This window comes from Notolepis coatsorum (assembly GCF_963971535.1).
Source record: "Notolepis coatsorum genome assembly, chromosome: 7".
Lineage (NCBI taxonomy): Eukaryota > Metazoa > Chordata > Actinopteri > Aulopiformes > Paralepididae > Notolepis > Notolepis coatsorum.
Window position 1 is genome coordinate 149,008,630 of NC_140171.1, and position 25,975 is coordinate 149,034,604.

General features: G+C 42.7%; 1 protein-coding gene across 3 annotated transcripts in view; it reads left to right on the plus strand.

Annotated features, from left to right (window-relative positions):
* Window positions 1-25,975, plus strand: part of aars2 (alanyl-tRNA synthetase 2, mitochondrial (putative)) — an 88,036-nt gene that overhangs the window by 52,148 nt on the left and 9,913 nt on the right. For all 3 annotated transcript variants that reach the window (XM_084317827.1, XM_084317826.1, XM_084317828.1), the window contains 4 exons: window positions 6,411-6,514; window positions 10,355-10,463; window positions 15,717-15,842; window positions 20,126-20,236. In XM_084317827.1, coding sequence (XP_084173953.1) covers window positions 6,411-6,514; window positions 10,355-10,463; window positions 15,717-15,842; window positions 20,126-20,236 — 450 coding nt within the window. The remainder of the gene's footprint in view (window positions 1-6,410; window positions 6,515-10,354; window positions 10,464-15,716; window positions 15,843-20,125; window positions 20,237-25,975) is intronic.

A 25,975-nucleotide genomic window follows, 5' to 3' on the forward strand; every position in this document is an offset into this window, starting at 1 on the left:
TTTAGGACTGACATTTATGTTGCACTCATATTTAGTTATTTAATTTACTTATGTTATGCCTATGCTTACGTTGTCAGAATTGTTTTACGTGTAGTGCGTTCATCTCTACGTAACTGTTGCTATGTTTTACTTCTGTGAAGCACTTTGTGATTTTATCTGTGAAAGGTGCTACACAAATAAAGTTTACTTACTTACATAATTACATTCACTTACACGGCATTTTGTCTCAAGTAAAACACAACCTCTGGAACAGCTGATCCTGCACCTTTCTCTCCAGGTGTTCCTCTGATCCTGCACCTTTCTCTCCAGGTGTTCCTCTGATCCTGCACCTTTCTCTCCAGGTGTTCCTCTGATCCTGCACCTTTCTCTCCAGGTGTTCCTCTGATCCTGCACCTTTCTCTCCAGGTGTTCCTCTGATCCTGCACCTTTCTCTCCAGCTGTTCCTCTGACCCTGCACCTTTCTCTCCAGGTGTTCCTCTGATCCTGCACCTTTCTCTCCAGGTGTTCCTCTGATCCTGCACCTTTCTCTCCAGGTGTTCCTCTGATCCTGCACCTTTCTCTCCAGCTGTTCCTCTGATCCTGCACCTTTCTCTCCAGGTGTTCCTCTGATCCTGCACCTTTCTCTCCAGGTGTTCCTCTGATCCTGCACCTTTCTCTCCAGGTGTTCCCCTGATCCTGCACCTTTCTCTCCAGGTGTTCCTCTGATCCTGCACCTGTCTCTCCAGGTGTTCCTCTGATCCTGCACCTTTCTCTCCAGGTGTTCCTCTGACCCTGCACCTTTCTCTCCAGGTGTTCCTCTGATCCTGCACCTTTCTCTCCAGCTGTTCCCCTGATCCTGCACCTTTCTCTCCAGGTGTTCCCCTGATCCTGCACCTTTCTCTCCAGGTGTTCCTCTGATCCTGCACCTTTCTCTCCAGGTGTACCCTGACCCGGTGAGAGTGCGTTTTCGTTTTAGTTCGTTCTTTTTTTTTTCTTTTTTTTTGTTTGTTTCCGTTTTAGTTCGTTAAATTTTTTTGCATTTTTGCTTTAGTTTGTTCGTTTTTTTGCGTTCGTTTTTTTTCTTTCGTTTTTTTGCGTTTTCGTTTTAGTTGTCTCCAGAGCTGAGCGGCTGCGTGTGTCTCACGCCCTCCTTATCCTTCTAGTGTGTCACCAGTATGAACACACTCCCAGTCTAGTGTGTCACCAGTATGAACACACTCCCAGTATAGTGTGTCACCAGTATGAACACACTCCCAGTCTAGTGTGTCACCAGTACGAACACACTCCCAGTATAGTGTGTCACCAGTATGAACACACTCCCAGTCTAGTGTGTCACCAGTATGAACACACTCCCAGTCTAGTGTGTCACCAGTATGAACACACTCCCAGTCTAGTGTGTCACCAGTATGAACACACTCCCAGTCTAGTGTGTCACCAGTATGAACACACTCCCAGTCTAGTGTGTCACCAGTATGAACACACTCCCAGTCTAGTGTGTCACCAGTATGAACACACTCCCAGTCTAGTGTGTCACCAGTATGAACACACTCCCAGTCTAGTGTGTCACCAGTATGAACACACTCCCAGTCTAGTGTGTCACCAGTATGAACACACTCCCAGTCTAGTGTGTCACCAGTATGAACACACTCCCAGTCCCGATACTCTAAACACAATGTGAGCTCCTGAATCCACGTCCCTCTCGTTGATGTTGATGATGAGGTCGTTGTCGACGGCTGTACCTCTCGCCCCCCCACCCCCCCCCACCTCTCCCATAGTGCCTAGCGGGCACCGGGGCCTGGCGCAGGATCAACACGGCGGTCACGCTGCACGCTCCTCGCTACCCAGTTTACGATTTACAAGACGGGGAGAAGTACCAGTTGTCGTCGGGGTGGTGGAGGAGGCGGGTGAGAGGGAGTACACACATATATACACATATATATACACTCATATACACATATACACACTCATATACACATATATACACTCATATACACATATATACACTCATATACACATATATACACTCGTATACACATATACACACTCATATACACATATATACACTCATATACACATATATACACTCATATACACATATATACACTCATATACACTCATATACACTCATATACACTCATATACACATATATACACTCATATACACTCATATACACATATATACACTCATATACACTCATATACACATATATACACTCATATACACTCATATACACTCATATACACTCATATACACTCATATACACATATATACACTCATATACACATATATACACTCATATACACTCATATACACTCATATACACTCATATACACATATATACACTCATATACACTCATATACACTCATATACACATATATACACTCATATACACATATATACACTCATATACACTCATATACACTCATATACACTCATATACACATATATACACTCATATACACTCATATACACTCATATACACATATGTACACTCATATATACATATATACACTCATATACACATATATACACTCATATACACTCATATACACATATATACACTCATATACACATATATACACTCATATACACATATATACACTTATATACACATATGTACACTCATATATACATATATACACTCATATACACATATATACACTCATATACACTCATATACACTCATATACACATATATACACTCATATACACATATATACACTCATATACACTCATATACACATATATACACTCATATACACATATATATTTATTTGTCTAACAAACAAAATATTAATCACAATCACTTGTCACATTAACATTTGTGAGTACATGTGTTTTCAACAAAAATATGACATTTAACACAACAGCCAGCACTTCATAAAATTGTATAAACAATATATAAAAAATATAATAAACATAACTTAGAACAATAACTATTTACAGCACACCATACATATTTATACATTTTTTTATTCGCTCACTCATTCATACACTCATTCATCCAAACACCAGTAACACCAGAAACTAGCATCTTCGTTCTCCTCCTCCCACTGAACACATGTGACAGTTGTCACACTGGACCCACGACACCAAACCCTCAGAGTCCACAGGGGGGTTCGCCTTTTTACACCGGCCACACCGCCAGATCCCCAGCTTCTGCCTCTTGGTGGTGTGACCTGCAGTTAAAAAGAAATGTATTATTATGACGCTGCTTGATTACAATATACCAATAATAAGTAAGGGATAATGTATAGCTACGAGGTCATTGTCGCAAAATAATTGACCGACACAGTTTAAAATACCGAGGCGCAGCGCCGAGGTGTTTTAAACGTCAGTGAAGGTCAATTATTTTGCGACAATGATCGAGTATAGCTATACATTATCCTGCTTATTACATGGCTAACTTACTAACAATATACCTAATTCATCGACAAGACTAGATCAAATGAAGACGCAGTTGTTCTGTGGCTCTGTCAGCCCAAATAAAGTGATTATTATTATCGGCAGCCGGCAGGTCTCTGGTCTGATTGCATGACTGAGTGCAGCTGTGCATATGCTGAGCAGCACTGATACAGTGTTGTAGTGGGCTTGATTGCGAACAGCTGCGCACAGCGGTCATTATTGTCCCACAGCGGTCATTATTGTGTGATAACGGACCTCTGACGCGGGCTATTGACCAATCACAAGCAAGCATTTCGGCGAATGTGAAAACGCCATGTAATAAATATGAATAACTATCTATATAGTACTTTTCACACATGGACCACAGTTCAAAGTGCCCCACAGCAATTTGTATAAAATCAGCACATTTTTGACAATCTATCTATCTATGTCGTCCTCGGACGGGCCCTCCATCGGTGCTTCCAGTCATCCCGATCCTCCATGCATCTGGCTAGCTCGCCGGTGCTTTCTGTTCCCACATCTCTCCTGAGTACGTCCACGTAGGTTAACGTGGGACGTCCTCGTGATCGATGCCCGTGTGTTGGTTCCCACAGCACAAGTTTGCTGGTTGGCATATCATGGTGTCTCTGGCAGTGACCTGCCAGCCTCATTCTCCTGACTGCCACTTTATCGCTCACCTTTAGCACCCCCCCATACAAGTTTGCATTAGTGACATGCTCATCCCTGTTGATGTTGAGCACCACACGCATCATTCTGGTGTAGCACCCATCCAAGGACTTCTGCAGGGTGGGCTTCAAGGTCCAGCATTCACTGCCATACAAAAGGACAGACTCAACTGTTGCATGAAAGAAGTTGAGCTTGATTTGACAGGGGAGGTTGGATTTCCACACATTGGTCATGCCGTTCAGAGCCCTCCACGCAAGTGCCTTCCTCACTTTAAGGTCTTGCTCGGACGAGTTGACCCACGAGCCCAGGTACTTGAAATCACTGACTTCCTTTAGAGCAGAGCCTCCTGTTGTCCTTAGAGGTGGATGATCCGGGAGGATGTTATACATTATGACCTCGGTTTTCATGGCATTTAGCCTAAGGCCAACCTTGGCGCACTCCGTCTCCACTCTGCACAGGAGTTCCTGTGCCTGCTCCACCTGGTCAGAGAGCAGGCTGATGTCGTCCGCGTAGTCAAGGTCTGTTAGGACTATGGCGGGGTGTCGTCTCGATCTCCTTGGGGTTATTGTGAGACCAAGTTCCTGCTCCCGTCCATTTTGACAAAATAAATAACAATTCATAAGTTTGCCCTGACAAACTCAAAAACCATAAGTAACATGCCGATGGGTGTCGTGGGTCTGGCGTGGGAGGAGGAGGACGTCGATGCTCCTGTTGGTCCAGGAATACAGGAGGCTGCAGACACAAAAAGGGAGCACGGATCGTGAGGCGATGGTGTTGCCTCTCCCTAAAATTGATCCACCACCCCTGGCCAAGGGATGTTTTTAGGTTCCCTGGGTGGCGGAGGTTATAGATGGCCAGGGCGTGGGCCAGGACCTGCGACCTCGTCAGCGGAAACCCATAACTGGCAGAGTACAAGCAGTACTCCACCAGGGAACTTTCATCTTCAGGGGTCAGATAGGTGCTCCGGCCGATGTTGCAGGCCAGAGACACCTTTCCGCTGAGTCGGTCGATCAGGCTGGACTTAGGGACCTCGAACAATGTGGCTGCCCGCCTCGCACTCCACCTGCCTGCTCTGACCTCTGCAATGGCCTGATCCATGGCCTCCTGGGTCCACAGACGCACCTTCCTCTCCCTCTTCCGCATTTGCCGGATATTAGGCATGCTCTGCAAACACACAAAAATATTTTAAACAAGAAAGTAAAATAATATGAACTTTATTATTATTGTACGACTGACGAGTTTATTTTATTTGATTTATTTAGCACATTATTTAAAAAATACAGTGCTAGGAGGGAACTTATGGGAGTGATTTATGATGAAATTAAATTAGATTTTAATTGTTTTTTTGAATATGGATAAGGAGGTTGTTGACCTCAATGATGAATTTAGTTTATTGCTATGGTTTGTTGGATATGAGTGAAATTCTGATGAAAAGATGCAGAACAATGGAAGGTATCAAGAACATCTTGCCTATTGTTAATGAACTTGAATATGAATGAGCATGAAACCAAAATGATTATGCTGAAATATTACCAGACATGCAAACACACACACACAACCTTACCTTCACCCAGTTCAGCATGGCAGCCTCACACACACACACCTCCATTCACCTGTAGAGAAACAAACAAGCACACACAAACCTACCGTGTCTGCTGTGCTGTCTCTGGACTTTGTCACTCTGTCTGTCTATGCTTCAGATGTTTTTTTATACAGAGATTGAGAGAGAGAGAGAGAAAACCAGTTCATTATTTTCCCCGCGAAAATTATTGTTCTCCCTTCGATTATTTTCGCGCAACCTCAGTTCATCACTTGTTCAGACAAACTTAGATCTCTTATTAAGATTACAAATGTACAACACATTTCGTCGGACAAAACACTGGCTATATATGCTAGCAACATAACCAAACAATCTGACTTCATCTTGGGGCGAGTGGGAGTTCATGTTTAAGGAACAGGATGCTACTTTTACTTGGAAATCAGCGTCGCCCCGAACACATTCGAACAATTATAACGTTGCAGTGGTACAAACGTTCACATCTAGTAGTCTTTAGATGACTAAATATAGATGAATACTCATGAAATTTGATATATATACTCTAAAATAAGTATGATTTCATATCACCTACCTTTCGACGTCAAAATCTGGTGGGGCTGTGAGGAAAGATCCAGAATGCCGCGCAAGATGGGGCGTGACCGAAGTTGGGTTTGGGCGTTCCCAGATAAAGAGGGTGACCGGGATTGGTTTACGTTCCGTTACACCTTTCTCTCCAGGTGTACCCTGACCCTGCACCTTTCCCCCCAGGTGTACCCTGATCCGGTGAGAGTGGTCTCCTAGCTGTGCACCTTTCTCCCCAGGTGTACCCTGATCCGGTGAGAGTGGTCTCCATAGCCGTGCCGGTAGCAGACCTCCTCAACGCCCAGACGGAACCACGGACATCTGTGGAGCTCTGCTGTGGAACGTAAGTTAATGTTCTCCACAATAAAAACATAAAACCTATGCTCTCACACTCGCGTAGCTCAGAGGGTCATAGCTCGAGTTCAATCGGAGACGTACAATTAGGATACAAATCTTCCACGACGAGGTCATTCTTGTATTTAAAGGGATAGTTCAGATTGTTGGAACCCTAGCCCTATTTCTTACTTGTTGCAAGTTTGTTAGCTTGTTGGACTTTGAGGAAGATCATATAGACCTGTTCGCTGTATACAAACATACCGTGTTCGAGCCTAAACATACCGTGTTCGAGCCAATCAGCAACACCAACTGAGTCATGTGACTAATTTGCCCATTACCTGCACGAGCTGCTGTGCTAAATAAAGTATAATGGGGCTCTATGGAGAAACCATGACACTCCCCTGACTAAAAGTATAACAGGGCTCTATGGAGAAACCATGACACTCCCCTGACTAAAAGTATAACAGGGCTCTATGGAGAAACCATGACACTCCCCTGACTAAAAGTACAACGGAGCTCTATGGAGAAACCATGACACTCCCCTGACTAAAAGTATAATGGGGCTCTATGGAGAAACCATGACACTCCCCTGACTAAAAGTATAATGGGGCTCTATGGAGAAACCATGACACTCCCCTGACTAAAAGTATAACAGGGCTCTATGGAGAAACCATGACACTCCCCTGACTAAAAGTATAATGGGGCTCTATGGAGAAACCATGACACTCCCCTGACTAAAAGTATAATGGGGCTCTATGGAGAAACCATGACACTCCCCTGACTAAAAGTATAATGGGGCTCTATGGAGAAACCATGACACTCCCCTGACTAAAAGTATAATGGGGCTCTATGGAGAAACCATGACACTCCCCTGACTAAAAGTATAATGGAGCTCTATGGAGAAACCATGACACTCCCCTGACTAAAAGTATAACAGGGCTCTATGGAGAAACCATGACACTCCCCTGACTAAAAGTATAATGGGGCTCTATGGAGAAACCATGACACTCCCCTGACTAAAAGTATAATGGGGCTCTATGGAGAAACCATGACACTCCCCTGACTAAAAGTATAATGGAGCTCTATGGAGAAACCATGACACTCCCCTGACTAAAAGTATAATGGGGCTCTATGGAGAAACCATGACACTCCCCTGACTAAAAGTATAATGGGGCTCTATGGAGAAACCATGACACTCCCCTGACTAAAAGTACAACGGGGCTCTATGGAGAAACCATGACACTCCCCTGACTAAAAGTACAGTGGGGCTCTATGGAGAAACCATGACACTCCCCTGACTAAAAGTACAGTGGGGCTCTATGGAGAAACCATGACACTCCCCTGACTAAAAGTATAACGGGGCTCTATGGAGAAACCATGACACTCCCCTGACTAAAAGTATAATGGAGCTCTATGGAAAAACCATGACACTCCCCTGACTAAAAGTATAATGGGGCTCTATGGAGAAACCATGACACTCCCCTGACTAAAAGTACAACGGGGCTCTATGGAGAAACCATGACACTCCCCTGACTAAAAGTATAACAGGGCTCTATGGAGAAACCATGACACTCCCCTGACTAAAAGTACAACGGGGCTCTATGGAGAAACCATGACACTCCCCTGACTAAAAGTATAATGGGGCTCTATGGAAAAACCATGACACTCCCCTGACTAAAAGTATAATGGGGCTCTATGGAGAAACCATGACACTCTCCTGACTAAAAGTATAATGGGGCTCTATGGAGAAACCATGACACTCCTGACTAAAAGTATAATGGAGCTCTATGGAGAAACCATGACACTCCCCTGACTAAAAGTATAACGGGGCTCTATGGAGAAACCATGACACTCCCCTGACTAAAAGTATAACAGGGCTCTATGGAGAAACCATGACACTCCCCTGACTAAAAGTATAATGGGGCTCTATGGAGAAACCATGACACTCCCCTGACTAAAAGTATAATGGGGCTCTATGGAGAAACCATGACACTCCCCTGACTAAAAGTATAATGGGGCTCTATGGAGAAACCATGACACTCCCCTGACTAAAAGTACAACGGGGCTCTATGGAGAAACCATGACACTCCCCTGACTAAAAGTACAGTGGGGCTCTATGGAGAAACCATGACACTCCCCTGACTAAAAGTACAGTGGGGCTCTATGGAGAAACCATGACACTCCCCTGACTAAAAGTATAACGGGGCTCTATGGAGAAACCATGACACTCCCCTGACTAAAAGTATAATGGAGCTCTATGGAAAAACCATGACACTCCCCTGACTAAAAGTATAATGGGGCTCTATGGAGAAACCATGACACTCCCCTGACTAAAAGTACAACGTGGCTCTATGGAGAAACCATGACACTCCCCTGACTAAAAGTATAACAGGGCTCTATGGAGAAACCATGACACTCCCCTGACTAAAAGTACAACGGGGCTCTATGGAGAAACCATGACACTCCCCTGACTAAAAGTATAATGGGGCTCTATGGAAAAACCATGACACTCCCCTGACTAAAAGTATAATGGGGCTCTATGGAGAAACCATGACACTCTCCTGACTAAAAGTATAATGGGGCTCTATGGAGAAACCATGACACTCCTGACTAAAAGTATAATGGAGCTCTATGGAGAAACCATGACACTCCCCTGACTAAAAGTATAATGGGGCTCTATGGAGAAACAATGACACTCCCCTGACTAAAAGTATAACGGGGCTCTATGGAGAAACCATGACACTCCCCTGACAAAGTATAATGGAGCTCTATGGAGAAACCATGACACTCCCCTGACTAAAAGTTGTTTCAAACTAAAACGGCTGGATGTCATTTAGCCAAATCAGCACGGCTGGGAGTGTGAGTCTTTCACCTTTTACATATCTAGCTTTGGCATAAGATAAGATAAGATAAGATATTCCTTTATTGATCCCCACGGAGTCTGACGTATACAGCGAACAGGTCTATAGGCCAATCATTTTGAACTGTGCACTCTTTGTGTTCTCTGTCACCCTCGAGGCATGTGTGTTCTTGTGTCATGTGTGTTGTTGTGTGTGTTGTTGTGTCATTGTGCTGGAAGGACATGTGACCCTTTTCCTGCTGCTGTAGGTTATAGCACCAATTAGATCAAGTAGTGGAGACCTTGAAGAAACCAGACGGATCACTGGGTGTGACGGCTAACCAGGGGTGTAAAAAGTACCCAGACATTACTTACTTAAGTGAAAGTATGGGTACCGTCTCAAAATCGTACCGAAGTAAAAGTCGGAGTATCTGGCTAAAAACACACTTGCGTAAAAGTTAAAGTTTCTACTTTTAAATGTACTTATTTCTAAGTACTAAAAAGTAAAAGTAAAAACCTTTTTTTTCTGGGCAATGAAATGTTCCGTTTCGTCCTCTTCATCACTCGTACTATCGTTTGTGGCCATCTTCTGTAGCTTGTCACTCTGACGGTCTATTCTTCTGATAGCAGGGGGACCAATCAGCATGGGTATGGGCGGGTTAATTTTCCATTGATGGGGATTTGATTGGCTGTTTTTAAATAAAGAGCGGCCGCAGGATTAATAACGTTAACGTTAGTTCGGCCAGAGAAACAAATATACTAATATAGTAATTTAAATGGTTGGACCTGCGAGATTTGTACTTTGTACTTTTTAGGTCTGTATTTTAAATGTAAGGAGTAAAAAGTATTTTTTTTTCTCTGAAATGTAATTGAGTATACAAGTATACAAACTTAATAATACTTGAGTAAAGTACAAATCCCCCAAAACAGTACTTGAGTATTGTAACGAAGTACAATTACTCCAGTACTTTACACCCCTGCGGCTAACGGACTTTCTTCTCTCACAAGACACTTACTAAGGACCGGGCAGATCCAGGACCTGGTCATCACATCAGAGAGGCAGATGGTGAAAGGGGTCAGCCGTATAGTGGCCGTCACTGGAGACGATGCCAGGGAGGTACGTTGTTCATACTGTGTTCATATTGGCTCATTTGCATATCTCCCACCAGCCACCAGGGTTGCATTTAAAAACTGTTAAAAGCAGATAAAGTTCTACACGGACAGTAATGGGAGTATATTGTTTGTTTATTTGCTAATGTTACTTGCTTTTGAGGATATAGTTGTGTATTTATTTCATCGTTTTTATTTGCAACCATTACCAAGATAATCATTCACCATCACGGTTTTAGAGCATGGTGTTGATTTTAATTCACTGTAAGATTCACATTGTTCAGGAATCCTGCCTCTCTTGATACAGGACTACATGTTGTAGAGCCTTTTAATGTTACACATGAGAAACCAGTGAAAAATATAAATGTGTCTTATTTCCCATATAACTCACTATTGCTTCAAACACACAACTTGGACAATACACAGTTGACCTGCACAAAGAACTATATCAAGTTGAGGCATAGTTCTGTTCTTCATACTATCTCTGGCTAGTGTTAACCCCTAATTGCTCCTGATGAGCAGGTCGGCACCTTGAATTGTTGCCTCCGCCGTCGGTGTGTGAATGTGGGGAACAAATTGTAAAGCGCTTTGGATTAAAAGACCTATTTAAATGCACCATTTACCATTTATTTACATTGAATCAGACCAGTGCATTGATGCATTCAGCGGAGGTTCATTCAGCGGAGGTTCATTCAGCGGAGGTTCAGCGGAGGTTCATTCAGTGGAGGTTCATTCAGTGGAGGTTCATTCAGCGGAGGTTCAGCGGAGGTTCATTCAGTGGAGGTTCATTCAGCGGACGTTCATTCAGCGGAGGTTCATTCAGTGGAGGTTCATTCAGCGGAGGTTCAGTGGAGGTTCATTCAGCGGAGGTTCATTCAGCGGAGGTTCATTCAGCGGAGGTTCATTCAGTGGAGGTTCATTCAGCGGAGGTTCAGTGGAGGTTCATTCAGTGGAGGTTCATTCAGCTGAGGTTCATTCAGTGGAGGTTCATTCAGCGGAGGTTCATTCAGCGGAGGTTCATTCAGCGGAGGTTCATTCAGCGGAGGTTCAGTGGAGGTTCATTCAGCGGAGGTTCAGTGGAGGTTCATTCAGCGGAGGTTTATTCAGTGGAGGTTCAGTGGAGGTTCATTCAGCGGAGGTTTATTCAGTGGAGGTTCATTCAGTGGAGGTTCATTCAGCGGAGGTTCATTCAGTGGAGGTTCATTCAGCGGAGGTTCATTCAGCGGAGGTTCATTCAGCGGAGGTTCATTCAGCGGAGGTTCATTCAGCGGAGGTTCAGTGGAGGTTCATTCAGTGGAGGTTCATTCAGCGGAGGTTCAGTGGAGGTTCATTCAGTGGAGGTTCATTCAGCGGAGGTTCAGTGGAGGTTCATTCAGTGGAGGTTCATTCAGTGGAGGTTCATTCAGCGGAGGTTCAGTGGAGGTTCATTCAGTGGAGGTTCATTCAGCGGAGGTTCATTCAGCGGAGGTTCATTCAGTGGAGGTTCATTCAGTGGAGGTTCATTCAGCGGAGGTTCATTCAGTGGAGGTTCATTCAGTGGAGGTTCATTCAGCGGAGGTTCATTCAGTGGAGGTTCATTCAGTGGAGGTTCATTCAGCGGAGGTTCAGTGGAGGTTCATTCAGGCCTGTACACTGCGATGATCTCGTCGCAAATTGCCCCTTAATTTGGCCGTTGCGAGTTGGAAATATTATTTGGGAGCAACGTTGCGAGTTGTGATTTCAACCCTTCATTCGCATTTCACTCCTAAATGAATCCATACAAATTGGATACATTTTTTTAAAAACATTAGCCTACAACCAAGGCTGTACAGTGCACAGTGTATGTCGTGGTGCTATGAAAGAATCTGTCGGCAATGAATGAACTTACTGCGATCACCGATAGCCTGAGTGAAAAAAAAAGATTTGCGTGTGGAGTGAATCTGGGTCACGCTATATACTTGGTACTTGTAGTCTATCGTGCGATTAAAGACCATGTCCCTATCTGCGTAGTCTATACATCCAACACCAAATCCCATAATTCCTAGCAAAACGAAACTGAATGTGGCCTCTCTTCCTTTCAATATGGACTATTGCATCGCCAAAGAAGCACCTCCTTAATACATTTAAGACGCAAATTTTGCTCTGCAAGAACAACTGAGTGGATATCAGTCCATCTTATGACAACCACGTCCGATGTGGAGAGATGATAAGATGATGATGATTGACGTGATGATGTTATGATTGATTGACGGGGAGTCGGACACGGACACTTCTAACGTTCAGGTTCAGCCATCGATTTGGTGAGTAGTAGTAGCTCACTATTAGGACGTGAAATACTGTCTACTTAAATTTATAAAATATCAACCTATCTATCTATCTAATAATGAGACAATATGCAAATAAGATAATACTAATAATTGTCACGGTGTCCCCGTATATGAAATGAAAGTGGCTTGCAACTTTACTGCTGGTAAAATCACTGTTTATTTCTCGTTTAGCATAGTATTACATTCCACTTCTATAAACAATCAAAGTCCTACCGTAAGAGCCTCATACGGGTCAATTAAACCTTTTTGATTAGTCTTTCCTTCGAGCTAAGTTGGACTGAACATTTCACTGTCAAAAGCGCAAATGTAAATAAGGTTGCGTCGCAACACGGTTTTCAAAATAAAGGTCACATAAAAAAAAGTCCCGGATATACATAAACATTAATTGGCATAGATCTCTATAAACGGCCCAACACATTGATCACTTTAGGCACACACTGAAACCAGTAACATCACAAATATGAAGCAGGTAATTACCCATACAAATAATAAACCTTTCATGGGGTTATTTACAATAATAATTTATTTGATTTCTAAAGCACTTTTCATTGTGAAACAAATGTATGCAGAGTTTCTTGTCCTCCTGATTAATGCAATGGTGTGTGTGTTGTGGTGATCTCATTCAAGGAGCACTACACAAGCGCGCACACACACACACACAGTTTGTTGTTTTTGTTCTATTAGTGATTTACACACTTTCTCGGTTGGTTCATTATAAAAGATATAAACCTGAAAACAAATGCACTTAAATGTTAAATAAAAGGACCACAGTAATGAGGCAGGAACATATTTTTTTTAATAATGGTAAAATTGTTATTAAAAAATTTGCCCCTAAAAAATATTTTTTGCCCCTAAATTTCTCATTTAGGGGCAAGTGTGCCCCTAGTGAAAAAGCTTAGCGTACAGCCCTGTCATTCAGTGGAGGTTCATTCAGCAGAGGTTCAGTGGAGGTTCATTCAGCGGAGGTTCATTCAGCGGAGGTTCATTCAGTGGAGGTTCATTCAGCGGAGGTTCATTCAGTGGAGGTTCATTCAGCGGAGGTTCATTCAGCGGAGGTTCATTCAGCGGAGGTTCATTCAGCGGAGGTTCAGTGGAGGTTCATTCAGCGGAGGTTCAGTGGAGGTTCATTCAGTGGAGGTTCATTCAGCAGAGGTTCAGTGGAGGTTCATTCAGTGGAGGTTCATTCAGCGGAGGTTCAGTGGAGGTTCATTCAGTGGAGGTTCATTCAGCAGAGGTTCAGTGGAGGTTCATTCAGTGGAGGTTCATTCAGCGGAGGTTCAGTGGAGGTTCATTCAGTGGAGGTTCATTCAGCGGAGGTTCAGTGGAGGTTCATTCAGTGGAGGTTCATTCAGCAGAGGTTCAGTGGAGGTTCATTCAGCGGAGGTTCATTCAGCTGATGTTCATTCAGTGGAGGTTCATTCAGCGGAGGTTCATTCAGCGGAGGTTCATTCAGCGGAGGTTCATTCAGTGGAGGTTCAGTGGAGGTTCATTCAGCGGAGGTTCATCAGTGGAGGTTCATTCAGTGGAGGTTCATTCAGCGGAGGTTCATTCAGCGGAGGTTCATTCAGCGGAGGTTCATTCAGTGGAGGTTCATTCAGCGGAGGTTCATTCAGCGGAGGTTCAGTGGAGGTTCATTCAGTGGAGGTTCATTCAGCGGAGGTTCAGTGGAGGTTCATTCAGTGGAGGTTCATTCAGCAGAGGTTCAGTGGAGGTTCATTCAGCGGAGGTTCATTCAGCTGAGGTTCATTCAGCGGAGGTTCATTCAGCGGAGGTTCATTCAGCGGAGGTTCATTCAGCGGAGGTTCATTCAGCGGAGGTTCAGTGGAGGTTCATTCAGTGGAGGTTCATTCAGCGGAGGTTCAGTGGAGGTTCATTCAGTGGAGGTTCATTCAGCAGAGGTTCAGTGGAGGTTCATTCAGCGGAGGTTCATTCAGCTGATGTTCATTCAGCTGATGTTCATTCAGCGGAGGTTCATTCAGCGGAGGTTCATTCAGCGGAGGTTCATTCAGCGGAGGTTCATTCAGCGGAGGTTCATTCAGCTGATGTTCATTCAGTGGAGGTTCATTCAGTGGAGGTTCATTCAGTGGAGGTTCATTCAGCTGATGTTCATTCAGTGGAGGTTCATTCAGTGGAGGTTCATTCAGTGGAGGTTCATTCAGTGGAGGTTCATTCAGCGGAGGTTCAGTGGAGGTTCAGTGGAGGTTTGATTGATTGACTTTATTAACAGATTGCAGAATGGGTACAGTACAGTACAGCTCAATACACACAATTGTTAAGGGGATGCAGACCAGAGAAAGACTTTCGTCTTGTTTACATCAGGGTCCCCCATTTTCAATTCATCGTAACATATATGACATACATGACATACAGATAGACAGTACTGCTACATCTATACATTTATGACATACCAGATTTGCAAATACAGTACTGTTTGTGATACGAAAAGAGTCCAGAAAAAAGAGTATATACATTTGACGTAGAAACTGTACATTGGAGGAGGTTGGGTAGGTGGGGGAGGTTGGGTAGGAGTGGGGGGGGGGGGGGGGGGGGGGGTTGGGTAGGAGTGGGGGGGGGGGGGGGGGCACTGTACAACTGTACAAGCAAAACTGTACATTGGAATATTGACAAGACCAGGCATACTTGGTAATTTACTGTACATTGGAGGGGGTTGTGTTAGGACATTTACAGGGGCCAGTTTCGAATTGCAGTCTCCCGTAGGTGTTTTTTGAGAGTGTTTTTGAAAGTGGGTAGTGATTCACATTCCTTTACAGCTTTGGGTAGGGCGTTCCACATTGATGTGGCATAATTGCGAAACGTGTTTAGTCCCTTGTTTGAGCCGAATCTGGGTTTAACATGATTTGTGGAGCTCCCTCTGGTGTTGTGATCGTGGTTCAGAGGAGGCACATTGGACAGAGTGCACTAAACAAGCCCATGACTCTGGTTCTTGTCCACAGGCTCGTGAGGTCGGCCAGGCGTTGGCTCAGGATGTGGAGTCCCTCTTGGCACGACTTTCAGCGTCCACTACCCCCGATATTCCATCCGCCCAGCGCATGGCCAAGGAGGCTGGCGTCCTAACTTACGTACGTCTATTGTGTGTTACGACACTAACCAATCTATACGTCGACTTGTGTGTACGACACTAACCAATCTATACGTTGACTGTGTACGACAATAACCAATCTATTTGTTGACTGTGTACGACACTAACCAAACTATTTGTTGACTGTGCGTACGACACTAACCAATCTATTTGTTGACTGTGTGTACGACACTAACCATCGACGTACAGTATGTGTACGTCTAAGCACGTTAATGTGCTTCATGTACTAATTCAAAGCACATGTTTAGTATGAGAGTCATTAATATGCTGTAATCTAAGCATGCTTAAAAAAACTCTTTAGTAAATATATCACAAGTGTACTATTTCTGGTAAGTAAATGTAAACAAATATAATTTCAGTATATTTTAACGTCTTAACTCATTCCCCGCCAACAACGAGTTTACTTTTTTTTTTTTTTTAAACTTCATTTTTTAGCGTTTATCGCTTTTTCTGGTCAAGCATGACTGACAGAAACAGGTTGAATGGGATATAGATCAGGGGAAGACACTCTGAGAAAATACGGCAAGTCCGGGAGTCGAACTCGTGTACCCCAGATCCGTGACGCGCACGGTTGTCCCCGACGGCGAAATAGCGCCGAGATACGCGGTGAGCTACTGGAGCTCCCAACGAGTTTACTCTTTATTGGGTGCCATGCGTTGAACGCCAACAACGAGTAAACTCGTTCGACAGAAGAAAGTCACTGTTAAATGACTATAGTATTGTCTCTATAGCTATAATATAGAATATAGATATAGCTCTACAAACAAGGTGATGCACTCCTATCTTTAAAGTGTGGCATAGCTAGAACGGGACCAGGCTAATCCCTGGCGCTGAATGAGTTAACACTTTCAGCGCCAATCACGTAATATTACGTGTTTGCTCGCCAACCGTTGAGCGCCAAAAACGTAATATTATGTTTTTAGATTGTTTTTTCTTTTTTTTCGATTTTAACATCCTATAGACTCACGGACCACGGTGTTACCATTGGAACTCATTCTGAGACCTCAAGAGTGCAATGCCGGCCGAATCCTGCTAGGTGGCAGTATCACCTACCCTTTGAAACCTTATTTCACAATGGGTGTTACATTTTATATGATCCGGGCGGAGAATTTGGAAACGGGCAAGTGAAACGGTTCATTCGATCAACTTGGAACGCGTTTAGCACACTTGATGCATATTTTGTGCCATTTCATGTCAGGGACCCGATGGACATCAATACTGGAAATCACGATCAGACAATTATTATTATTATTTATTTTTGTATACACTTTCTCATTTTTCTATTTTTTCTCCCATCCCAATTTCGTATTGCCAATTCTGCCCTCCCCTGTCTTGAACGTTGCTAGACTATGCCTCCCACTGGTCGGCTGTAGTGAGGATAGAAGCCTTGCATCACGTGTCCCCTCCGGTACACGAGGAGGCAGCCTGTCGCATCTTTTCACCAGACAGCGCAGACTTTCAGTGGCGAGGAGTAACGCGTGGGAGGCTCACGCTGCCCCCAATACTTCCTGTCTCTGCTGTGCAGGCGTCACCCAACCGACCTGTAGGAGTCGCTGTCCACAATGTCCAATCCCCACCCATCGACTTCCACCCGCTACCTCTGTCAATTGAGATAGTATGACGACTGGCCCAAGCCACAGGCAATGCTGACACCAAGATTCGAGACCGGAGTCTCTTGCATTGGTGACGAGCGCAATCTCGGCTACGCCACCCAGCCGCCTACAATTATTTATTATTTATAATTATTAGAATATTCATTTTGGGATACCTCCTAGTAAAGGTAAGGACTATATGACACCAATCGTACTTTGATCCAACAATGATTTCACATCAATCGCAACGATCAACGTATGTAGTATTCAAAACGTATGCCGTTGCTGACTATCGGAGCATCAACCCCCCCCCCCTTTATTCATGATGAAACATAATACCTATTATATACCTTTGATTTGGAAATAGTAACGTGTCCAGACGGGCAACGCGAACGACTTAACGCGCTCCATAACGCAGCTTCCAGGAATTAGCCCGAATCACTCTGAAACTATACAATATTCACCACAGGCTAACACGTGAACGTATACATGAAAAATAGTTTTTACATCTTGGACGAGAGATAGTGTCTGTCAAATGAGCCATAGTATTGTCCATAGCTATAATATAGAATATAGATATAGCTCTGCAAACATCGTGACGCACAGTGAAAATGCCTATCTTTTAGCTTGGCCCATTGACTATAGGATAAGGATAATAGCTGGCACCCCCAGAAAAGTGGCAATTATTTTTACTTCAACTTGAGGACTGCATACTTTCTTTGCAAAGCTTGGCTTTATACTTTATACTTACAGCACATGCATGAGCCTGGTCTCTTTTGAAAGATAACATTCTGAACTTTTTTTGATTGATTGATTGATGTTTTTTATTTTCGCGTCTTACATACAGATGTATGCCCAGCCCATATGGGCTTACAAGACACATAAACAATAAGTATATAAGCTTACAAGACACATAAACAATAAGTATATAATAGTATAGTTGACAATACGTTTTATAGACCAAGATGGCCACAAAAAAGAGGAGGAATTCATATACAATTATATAGGATATAGTGTGTTTTGTCTCGAGTGCCATGCTTTCTCCAAAAATCCTGCAAAACAGAAAATCTCCTCCACAAACAACCAACTCAACATACAACTCTCAGACTGCCAAAACAAATCCGGATTTTCTCAAATAAAGCCCTCCTCAAATCTGTTACTAATGCAAAAAAGGAAAATCTCGTTTAGTGCTAATGAAATACAGTAACAGCGGTCTGAAAAATTTTCTGTAGTGGTTGCAAGATTCCATATTCCAGCATAGAGGTATACGCTGGAAAACACAGCGGTCCCTATGGGTTCTTACCTATCTCGATGTGATTTATCTAGAGATATCTACCGCACAAATTTTAGGTGTTAATGAAGCCAGCATTGCAATCTGGTTAGATGTGGTGGAGAAGATAAAGGGTAGCATATGAACTTGTAATCCCTGGCGTTAAACGGAATAATGGATGGATAGTCCAAGAGGGGGTCCTGAGGGGGGGGGTGGGGGGGAAGGGAAGGAGAAGGAAAGAGTGAGGAAGAGCATAATTATGTATTGTATTGTATTTATTATGTGTATATCTTTTAATCTACATTTATTTTGATTTAAGTACTGGACAGTCATTATTGTTATTATTATGTCGGTCATAGTCCTGTGATTTATTGTGGATTTCTACTGTTAATGTATTGTGTGTCTAGTTTTATGTTAAAAAAGGGAAAATAAAAAACATTTGTTAAAAAAAAAGAAAGAAAACACAGCGGTCCCATAGCCTGAAGTGTTATGTAGTAAAGGTCCAAATTTTATAAAAATCTGTTATAGAATAGTAACCGGCGACAAAAGAAAAGCTCATCCATTTCCTCATCCACGGCCGTTCATTCTGAAGTGTGATTCACTTCTGGTTTTCCTTCGTCAACTTTCACCTAGATCCCTTATTCGTACACTCATTGGCTACAAAGCTGACCAATCATTTTCGCCATCAGTAGATGATTGGCAGTTCTGGAGCGTCGGGAGTCCAGGGTGGTCATCTGATGCGCAGCGCATAAAAAGACGCTCACCTGTAGGGGTGTAACGATGCATCGATTAATCTAAATGCATCGATTGTAATGTGACGATTCAATTTTTTGTGTATTGTTTTTATTGGCCTATAGTCCATTCATGCTGAGTGAATCAGTTCCACCAGCCACATTTGTGTATTCAAAATCTTTTGGGGAATTATCTGATAGAAAATGTATCGAAGATTAATCTAATCGAATCGAATCGTGGTCAAATGAAGAGATTTCATGATGCGTTGAATCGTCGCCTGAATAATCGTAATCTAAATTAATCGTTGTGAGGTCACATTGTTACACCCCTACTCACCCGACATATCGTCATGTAACTCGAGAACCGAGGCACGGATTTGGTCGACTTAGGTGGCGTTCGAACGGCAACAAATGGATCTTTTGAAGACAAAAATGCAGCCGCTAACCGCTCGGAAAGTGCTGTGACTTTCGTGCAAAGGGCAAAACGGGACGTATGCGTTCCGCCACCTGTTAAGAGGTTAAGTACTTTTAACACATTAAGTAGCTGCAATTTAAGTGGTTTCAATTTAACACAAGAATACAAAGTATACTTTCAGAAAGTATATGGTTTTCTTTACTCGGGATGTGCTTTTGAAAATGTGAATCCTTTTCTGTTTTGTGTTGCTTCCAGGCTGTTGATCACACTGCTATCCCCCAGTGGCAGCGCAGGGAGCTGCAGAGCCTCCTGAAGAGTGTGCAGAGGAGCACCAACACCACCGTCCGGAGGCTGGAGGTCAAACAGGTACCTTGTACTCAACTAAACCTTTGGGAGCAATTGTTTTTGTACATGTGTTTTTCCTCTACATACGGTATATGTCAGAATGTACGTGCAACCCTAGGAATCTGCTGAACGAATCTGCTACATTATTTACTCGCAAGCGGCAGCTGATTTTTGAAAAGGCAAAAAAAGCACTTCTTATAAAAACGGTGTTGTTCCTGAAAACAAACCCGTTTTCACAAGTTGTGCTAAAAAATAAAAGTAATTATATTATTTTATACAGTGGCATTCAAATTTCTTGATTCTGATTGGCTGAAACAGTGAAGTTACCGGTTGTTATTTCGTATAACACACTCCACGTGACTCCCAGAACCCGCCCACAACGGGATAACTTTTTTTCCCGAATGAATCCGCCGTTCATTCTTTTCCGAATGAAACCAAGATGGCGGACAATAATCTTTATGAATGGATGTATTGATTTCATCATAACGACTCATTCAAAAAAGATACAGTGAGTCACCTGGAATATGTTAGTTGTTTACACAATGTTGGATTAAATCGCGGGGGGGGGGTTCTGAGGGGAGTGGCCACTGGCTGAGTTCTCTGTGTGTCGGTGCCGGAGAGGAGAAGACAACATGAGAGAGGAGAGATGAGACGCACCTAAATCCATTGCAGGGTGAAGATTTGCTGCAAAACATTAATATCTTTGGAACCGTGTGTGTTAAATTGTATCTGAATCGGGAGATGATCTTCTCTCGTCACAATTGAAATTGTATTTCTCCGTCGCGCAAAAGCTGGCTGGCAGTCTCATTGAATAATATAAGTCTGTAAACGTATACAGCAGGAGAAGCCGGAGAAGGAAAAAAGACATGCTGACATTGACGAAAACGAACTTATCATTGTACATTTTGATCTATGTACATGTATGATGTTACCCCGAATATGTAAAGCCGCGGGCACCGACACGATTTACACCAATCATTGTTTAAGAAGCACAGTGAAGTTACCGGTTGTTATTTCGTATAACACACTCCACGTGACCCCAGAACCTCAATGTAAATAAACCATAATCACCCTACAAAAACAGTACTGTATTTGTAAATCTGGTATGTCATAAATGTATAGATGTAGCAGTACTGTATCTGTATGTCATGTATGTCTGTAAACTTGTGCATAACGGAGTGTGGCTCTATAGCAGAGTCATTTTATATGAAGTTTGTTGTTAGATGGCATGCTTTGTACTTTGTAGCAACCTCCCTCTGCTTCAAAAGGACACTGTTGCATGAAGCGATTTCACTGGATGTCCCGGACACAATGGAAGTATGGATATATTCGTAACGAATCATTTAAAAAAAGATACAGTCAACTGGAATATGTTTAGTTGTTTACACAATGTTGGATTATGTAATTGGTTTGTCATGACCAGTGTTAATTTTGGCAGCTATTTGAATTTTAGTTTTAGTCTTAGTCATGTGTCAAATGCTCCTTTTTCGTTTTCATCATATTTAGTCACCTTCATTTATTTTTCGTTTAGTCAGTTTTAGTCAACTTACAGGTCTTAGTAATTTTCTGTCTCGATTTTGTCTTTTTTGTTTGTCTAGATTTAGTTGCAGAAAACGGATGCAATTTGTCTAGTTTTCGTTAATGAAAAAAAGGCATTTTTATATTGTAAATAATGCAATTCTATTTATTCTTTAAGTATAGTCTAGTTAGCCAAAACCCCATCAGCTGACAATAAGTTCAGTAGAAGGCTAGAAGACCAATAGTAACCAAACATTCCTTGAAATGGTCAATAGATTCAGAAATAGTCAGACATGGAATGGAACATATTCTGATTTAAATTGCTTATTTTTTTTTAACCAACAAAGCAATAATAGGATACTGTAAATAAATACACAGTACACACTGATTGCAATTCTCACTGGGACCTACTGTACAAATTTCACACGTCGGTCACACACACATTCCCTTTTGTCCGTCGAGTACAACCGTAGATCGCTGACGTCACTTTAAACTTAAAATGGCGGCCTCCATCAGAGCATTCGGCTAACAACATTAGCTTAGCGAACCTGCCACCGCACTTCTATGTGCATAAAGTGTGCTAACAAAACATCACAGCCCCTAAGACTGGGAGCGTTCTAACTCTACTGAGCATGTACCCAACATTATATGAAAAATAAAAAGTCAATACGATGTTTTAGTGTGCTTCAAGCGCTAACGGGATTCATAACAACTTATAGCAGGGTCAATCTCAGTGTTAGTACTCGTCTGTTTCTTTTATTTTCATACCAACATTACTTTTTTTTTTTTTTTTTTTTTTTTAAATCTTTTCCCCCCTCCTTTTTCCTCCGATTTTCTCCCATCCCAATGTTAGTCGTTATGCCAATTCCCAATCCCCTTCCTGGTCGCTGCGCACTTACCCCCCACAGTCGGTCTGGGAGAGTGGAGGCTACCACGTGCTTCCTCCGACACACGTCCAGCCAATCAACCGCTTCTTTTCACCTGGCAGCGCGGATTCTCACTGAGAGGGCGTAGCGTGTGGAAGGATCACACTATCCCACTTAGATCCTATCCGCGCTTAGCAGGCGCCCCGACCGAACTGTAGGAGTCGCTGTTTACAACGACCCGGACCCACCCCGCCAGCTTCTCCCACCCTCTAATACTGCCAATTGTATTAGTGTGAACGGCCAGCCAAGCTGGTGACAACCCCGGAGCTGTGAGCTGGATTCGAACAGGCGAATCCAGCCGCTCCGGGGTTGGTGACGAACGCAATCTCCGTTACGTCACCTGACCGCCCCCCAACATTACCTTTTTAAGTGAACGTGGTCTTGTCCTTGTTGTATCCATGTGTAATGTTGATGGTAGTGGGTGTACACAGATGAAAGAGAGCAAGTCTGTGTCTGGGATATAGGTTCCAGGCTATTAGCTCTTCTCGCAGCCTAGCCATCGTCTTTAGCCTCCGTCGTCTTAAATGCTATGTTCTTTTGGTAGAACTCTTCGGCTGCCGCAGGAGTGTTGAGAGCGTAGCACATTCCGTTCATGGTTATTGGTATAAGCTGTAGTCGTTAGACCCCCATAGGTGTGATCTAATTTGTATAACACACGACTTCAAGTGATGTAATACTTTTATACAATGGCCGAATTCACCCAACCTTATTGCTATAGAATAAACACACAGTAATTGAAGCATAAGAGATTTATTCACAAAACCATCCACAGAAAAAGTAGGTCAAAAAAATAAATAAAAAAGTTGCCTCCGTGTCTAGAAGCAGAGGGAGGTTGCTTCAAAGCATGCCATCTAACAACAAACTTCATATAAATCCTGCGATGTATTATTGTTTTGACAATGGCCATGACCAGTGTTCATTTTGTCAACGAAAATAATGACTATATATGGTCGTCAACAAAGCTTTTCCCCCCGACGACAACGAGACGTGACGTCACGTTAATGTAGATCATGTGACACTAACGTGACTAAATTATTTATGCATAATCGTTGACTACATCTGAGGACACAAATGTATTTTACAAAAACCATGACGAATTCTCTCTTAATTTATGTTGACTAAAACAAGATGAGACAAAATAATTATAACTTTTAGAATAATTCACGTTATTATTTCAGCATTTCCCATTTCCGTTTCCGGCTAATCGATATGGCCCACTAAAAGCAAAGCCAAGCTACGCGAGGCTAAAAACCGCATCCCAGGTCTCTCTTTCATTATCTGTTCTCATGCATGCCTGGTGATACTAAATCCAAATTGAACTCTGGCATTTGAAAGATAATATATGTATATATATTAGAGGTGGGCATAGATTAATTTTTTTAATCTAGATTAATCTATCTGCAATCCTGGATTTAATCTAGATTAATCTAGATTAAAATGCCCCCAAAAATAAAAATAAAAACTGCCGAAGGCATTCAAAATATGTGTGTTCTACCCAAATAATGACCAGAAGTAAGTCCTTACTTTTTCTTTCCTCCTTATGTTTCTCAGGCCAGGTGGCCCATTACACCATGAGCCCATCTCCCGTTTCCAAAATGCATTACAGACTGTTTGAAAAAGCTGTTTTGCTATGATAATTGGTAATGAAATATCAAAATAATGTTCAATAAGATGTACTTGTGTTTAATAAGTTGTTTTATTCAGAAGTTAACACAAATAAATAATATTACCAGTACAGTACAGTATCTAGCACTCTCAGGAGCAAAACAGAAAGAATCATTTCAAACTTGAACTATGTGACATGGCTTGAATCAACTGCTCCAGTGGAGTTGCTCAGTGGCCAATGGTGTCAACTGTGGTTGTACTGGGCAGCTCCCAGGTGTGAATGGAACTGTGTGAATGTGAAGCAGGGCGTTCCTGAAAAAGAGCATCTGTGCTCAGCGAACCTACCCTGGGTAAATAAAGGTAAAAAAAAAAGATTAATGCGTTAATTATATTATCGCGCGATACTAGTATAGCATTAACGCCGTTAACGGCCCAGCTCTAATATATATATATATATAAATGTGTGAATTGGCTATAATAAGGTAATTTATAAGCCTGCTATTGTATATTGTATAATAATATTTCAAATTGCATTGGTCCGGATGGGAGAATTCAGTACAGTATCTACAGAACCTTCTGTTTAATCATCTTCCCTTTATCCATTTCCTTTTTTTTTTATCCACTTGTTCTCCTTATTTTTTTCTATTTTTCTCCCATCCCAATTTCATGTTTTCCAATTCTCCCCTCCCCTGTCTTGAACGTTGCTCGCATATGCCCCCCACTGGTCGGTTGTTGTGGGGAGGATAGAAGCCTTGCATCACGTGTCCCCTCCGGTACACGAGGAGGCAGCCTGTCACATCTTTTCACCTGCCAGCGCGGACTCTCATTGGCGAGGTATAACGTGTGGGAGGCTCACACTACCCCCACTATTTCCTGTCTCTGCTGTGCAGGCGTCCCCCAACCGACCTGTAGGAGTCGCTGTCCACAACGTCCAGATTACCACCCATCGACTTCCACCCGCTGACTCTGCCAATTGAGCCAGTATGACGGCCGGCCCAAGCCGGAGGCAATGCTGACACCCGGATTCGAGACCGGAGTCTCTTGCATTGGTGACGAGCGCAATCTCCGCTACGCCACCCAGCCGTGCCCTTTATCAATTTCCTTAGATTTTTTGTACACATGATCTCAAGAAGGTACTGAACGAGATCAGTTTTTAATGTTTGGTCATTATTAGCATGGTGTTATTCACTGTCAAAGATGCAAAGAAAAATTTTCAGGATTTTCAGAAAATGGGCTCCGGGTGGAAGAGGTTAAAGTGCTTGATTTTTTACCAAAAAAATCAAGGCCAGACCATTTTTTAACAAGGTGCTTAAAAAGTCCTTGAAATTCAAATCAACCATTCGCATTGAATGTTTTGTTCATCCATGATCAAATTGTTCTGAATCAAGAAATATTTTTTTTGTGTTCTGTTTTAATCAAATCTGACGAGTCGCTGTCTCGCGCGCTCCAACTGCTTTTCCTCATTTCTTTGTGTGTGATGCTCTAGCTGGCACGCAGGCCAAGAAGATGCTTAAAAAAACAGCATTTAAAAGTGAATTGTATTCTTCAAGTGACATCCTTGAAAATTAGAAATAGTTCTTGTAAAAGTACGTAAAAGTCCTTGAATTTCATTTAGCAATGTCTGTGGGAACCTGTACAAAGAAATACATTCCTAATTACACTATGTACCATTATGTCCATTAAACCATTAAATATTTGTATTCTCATGTAC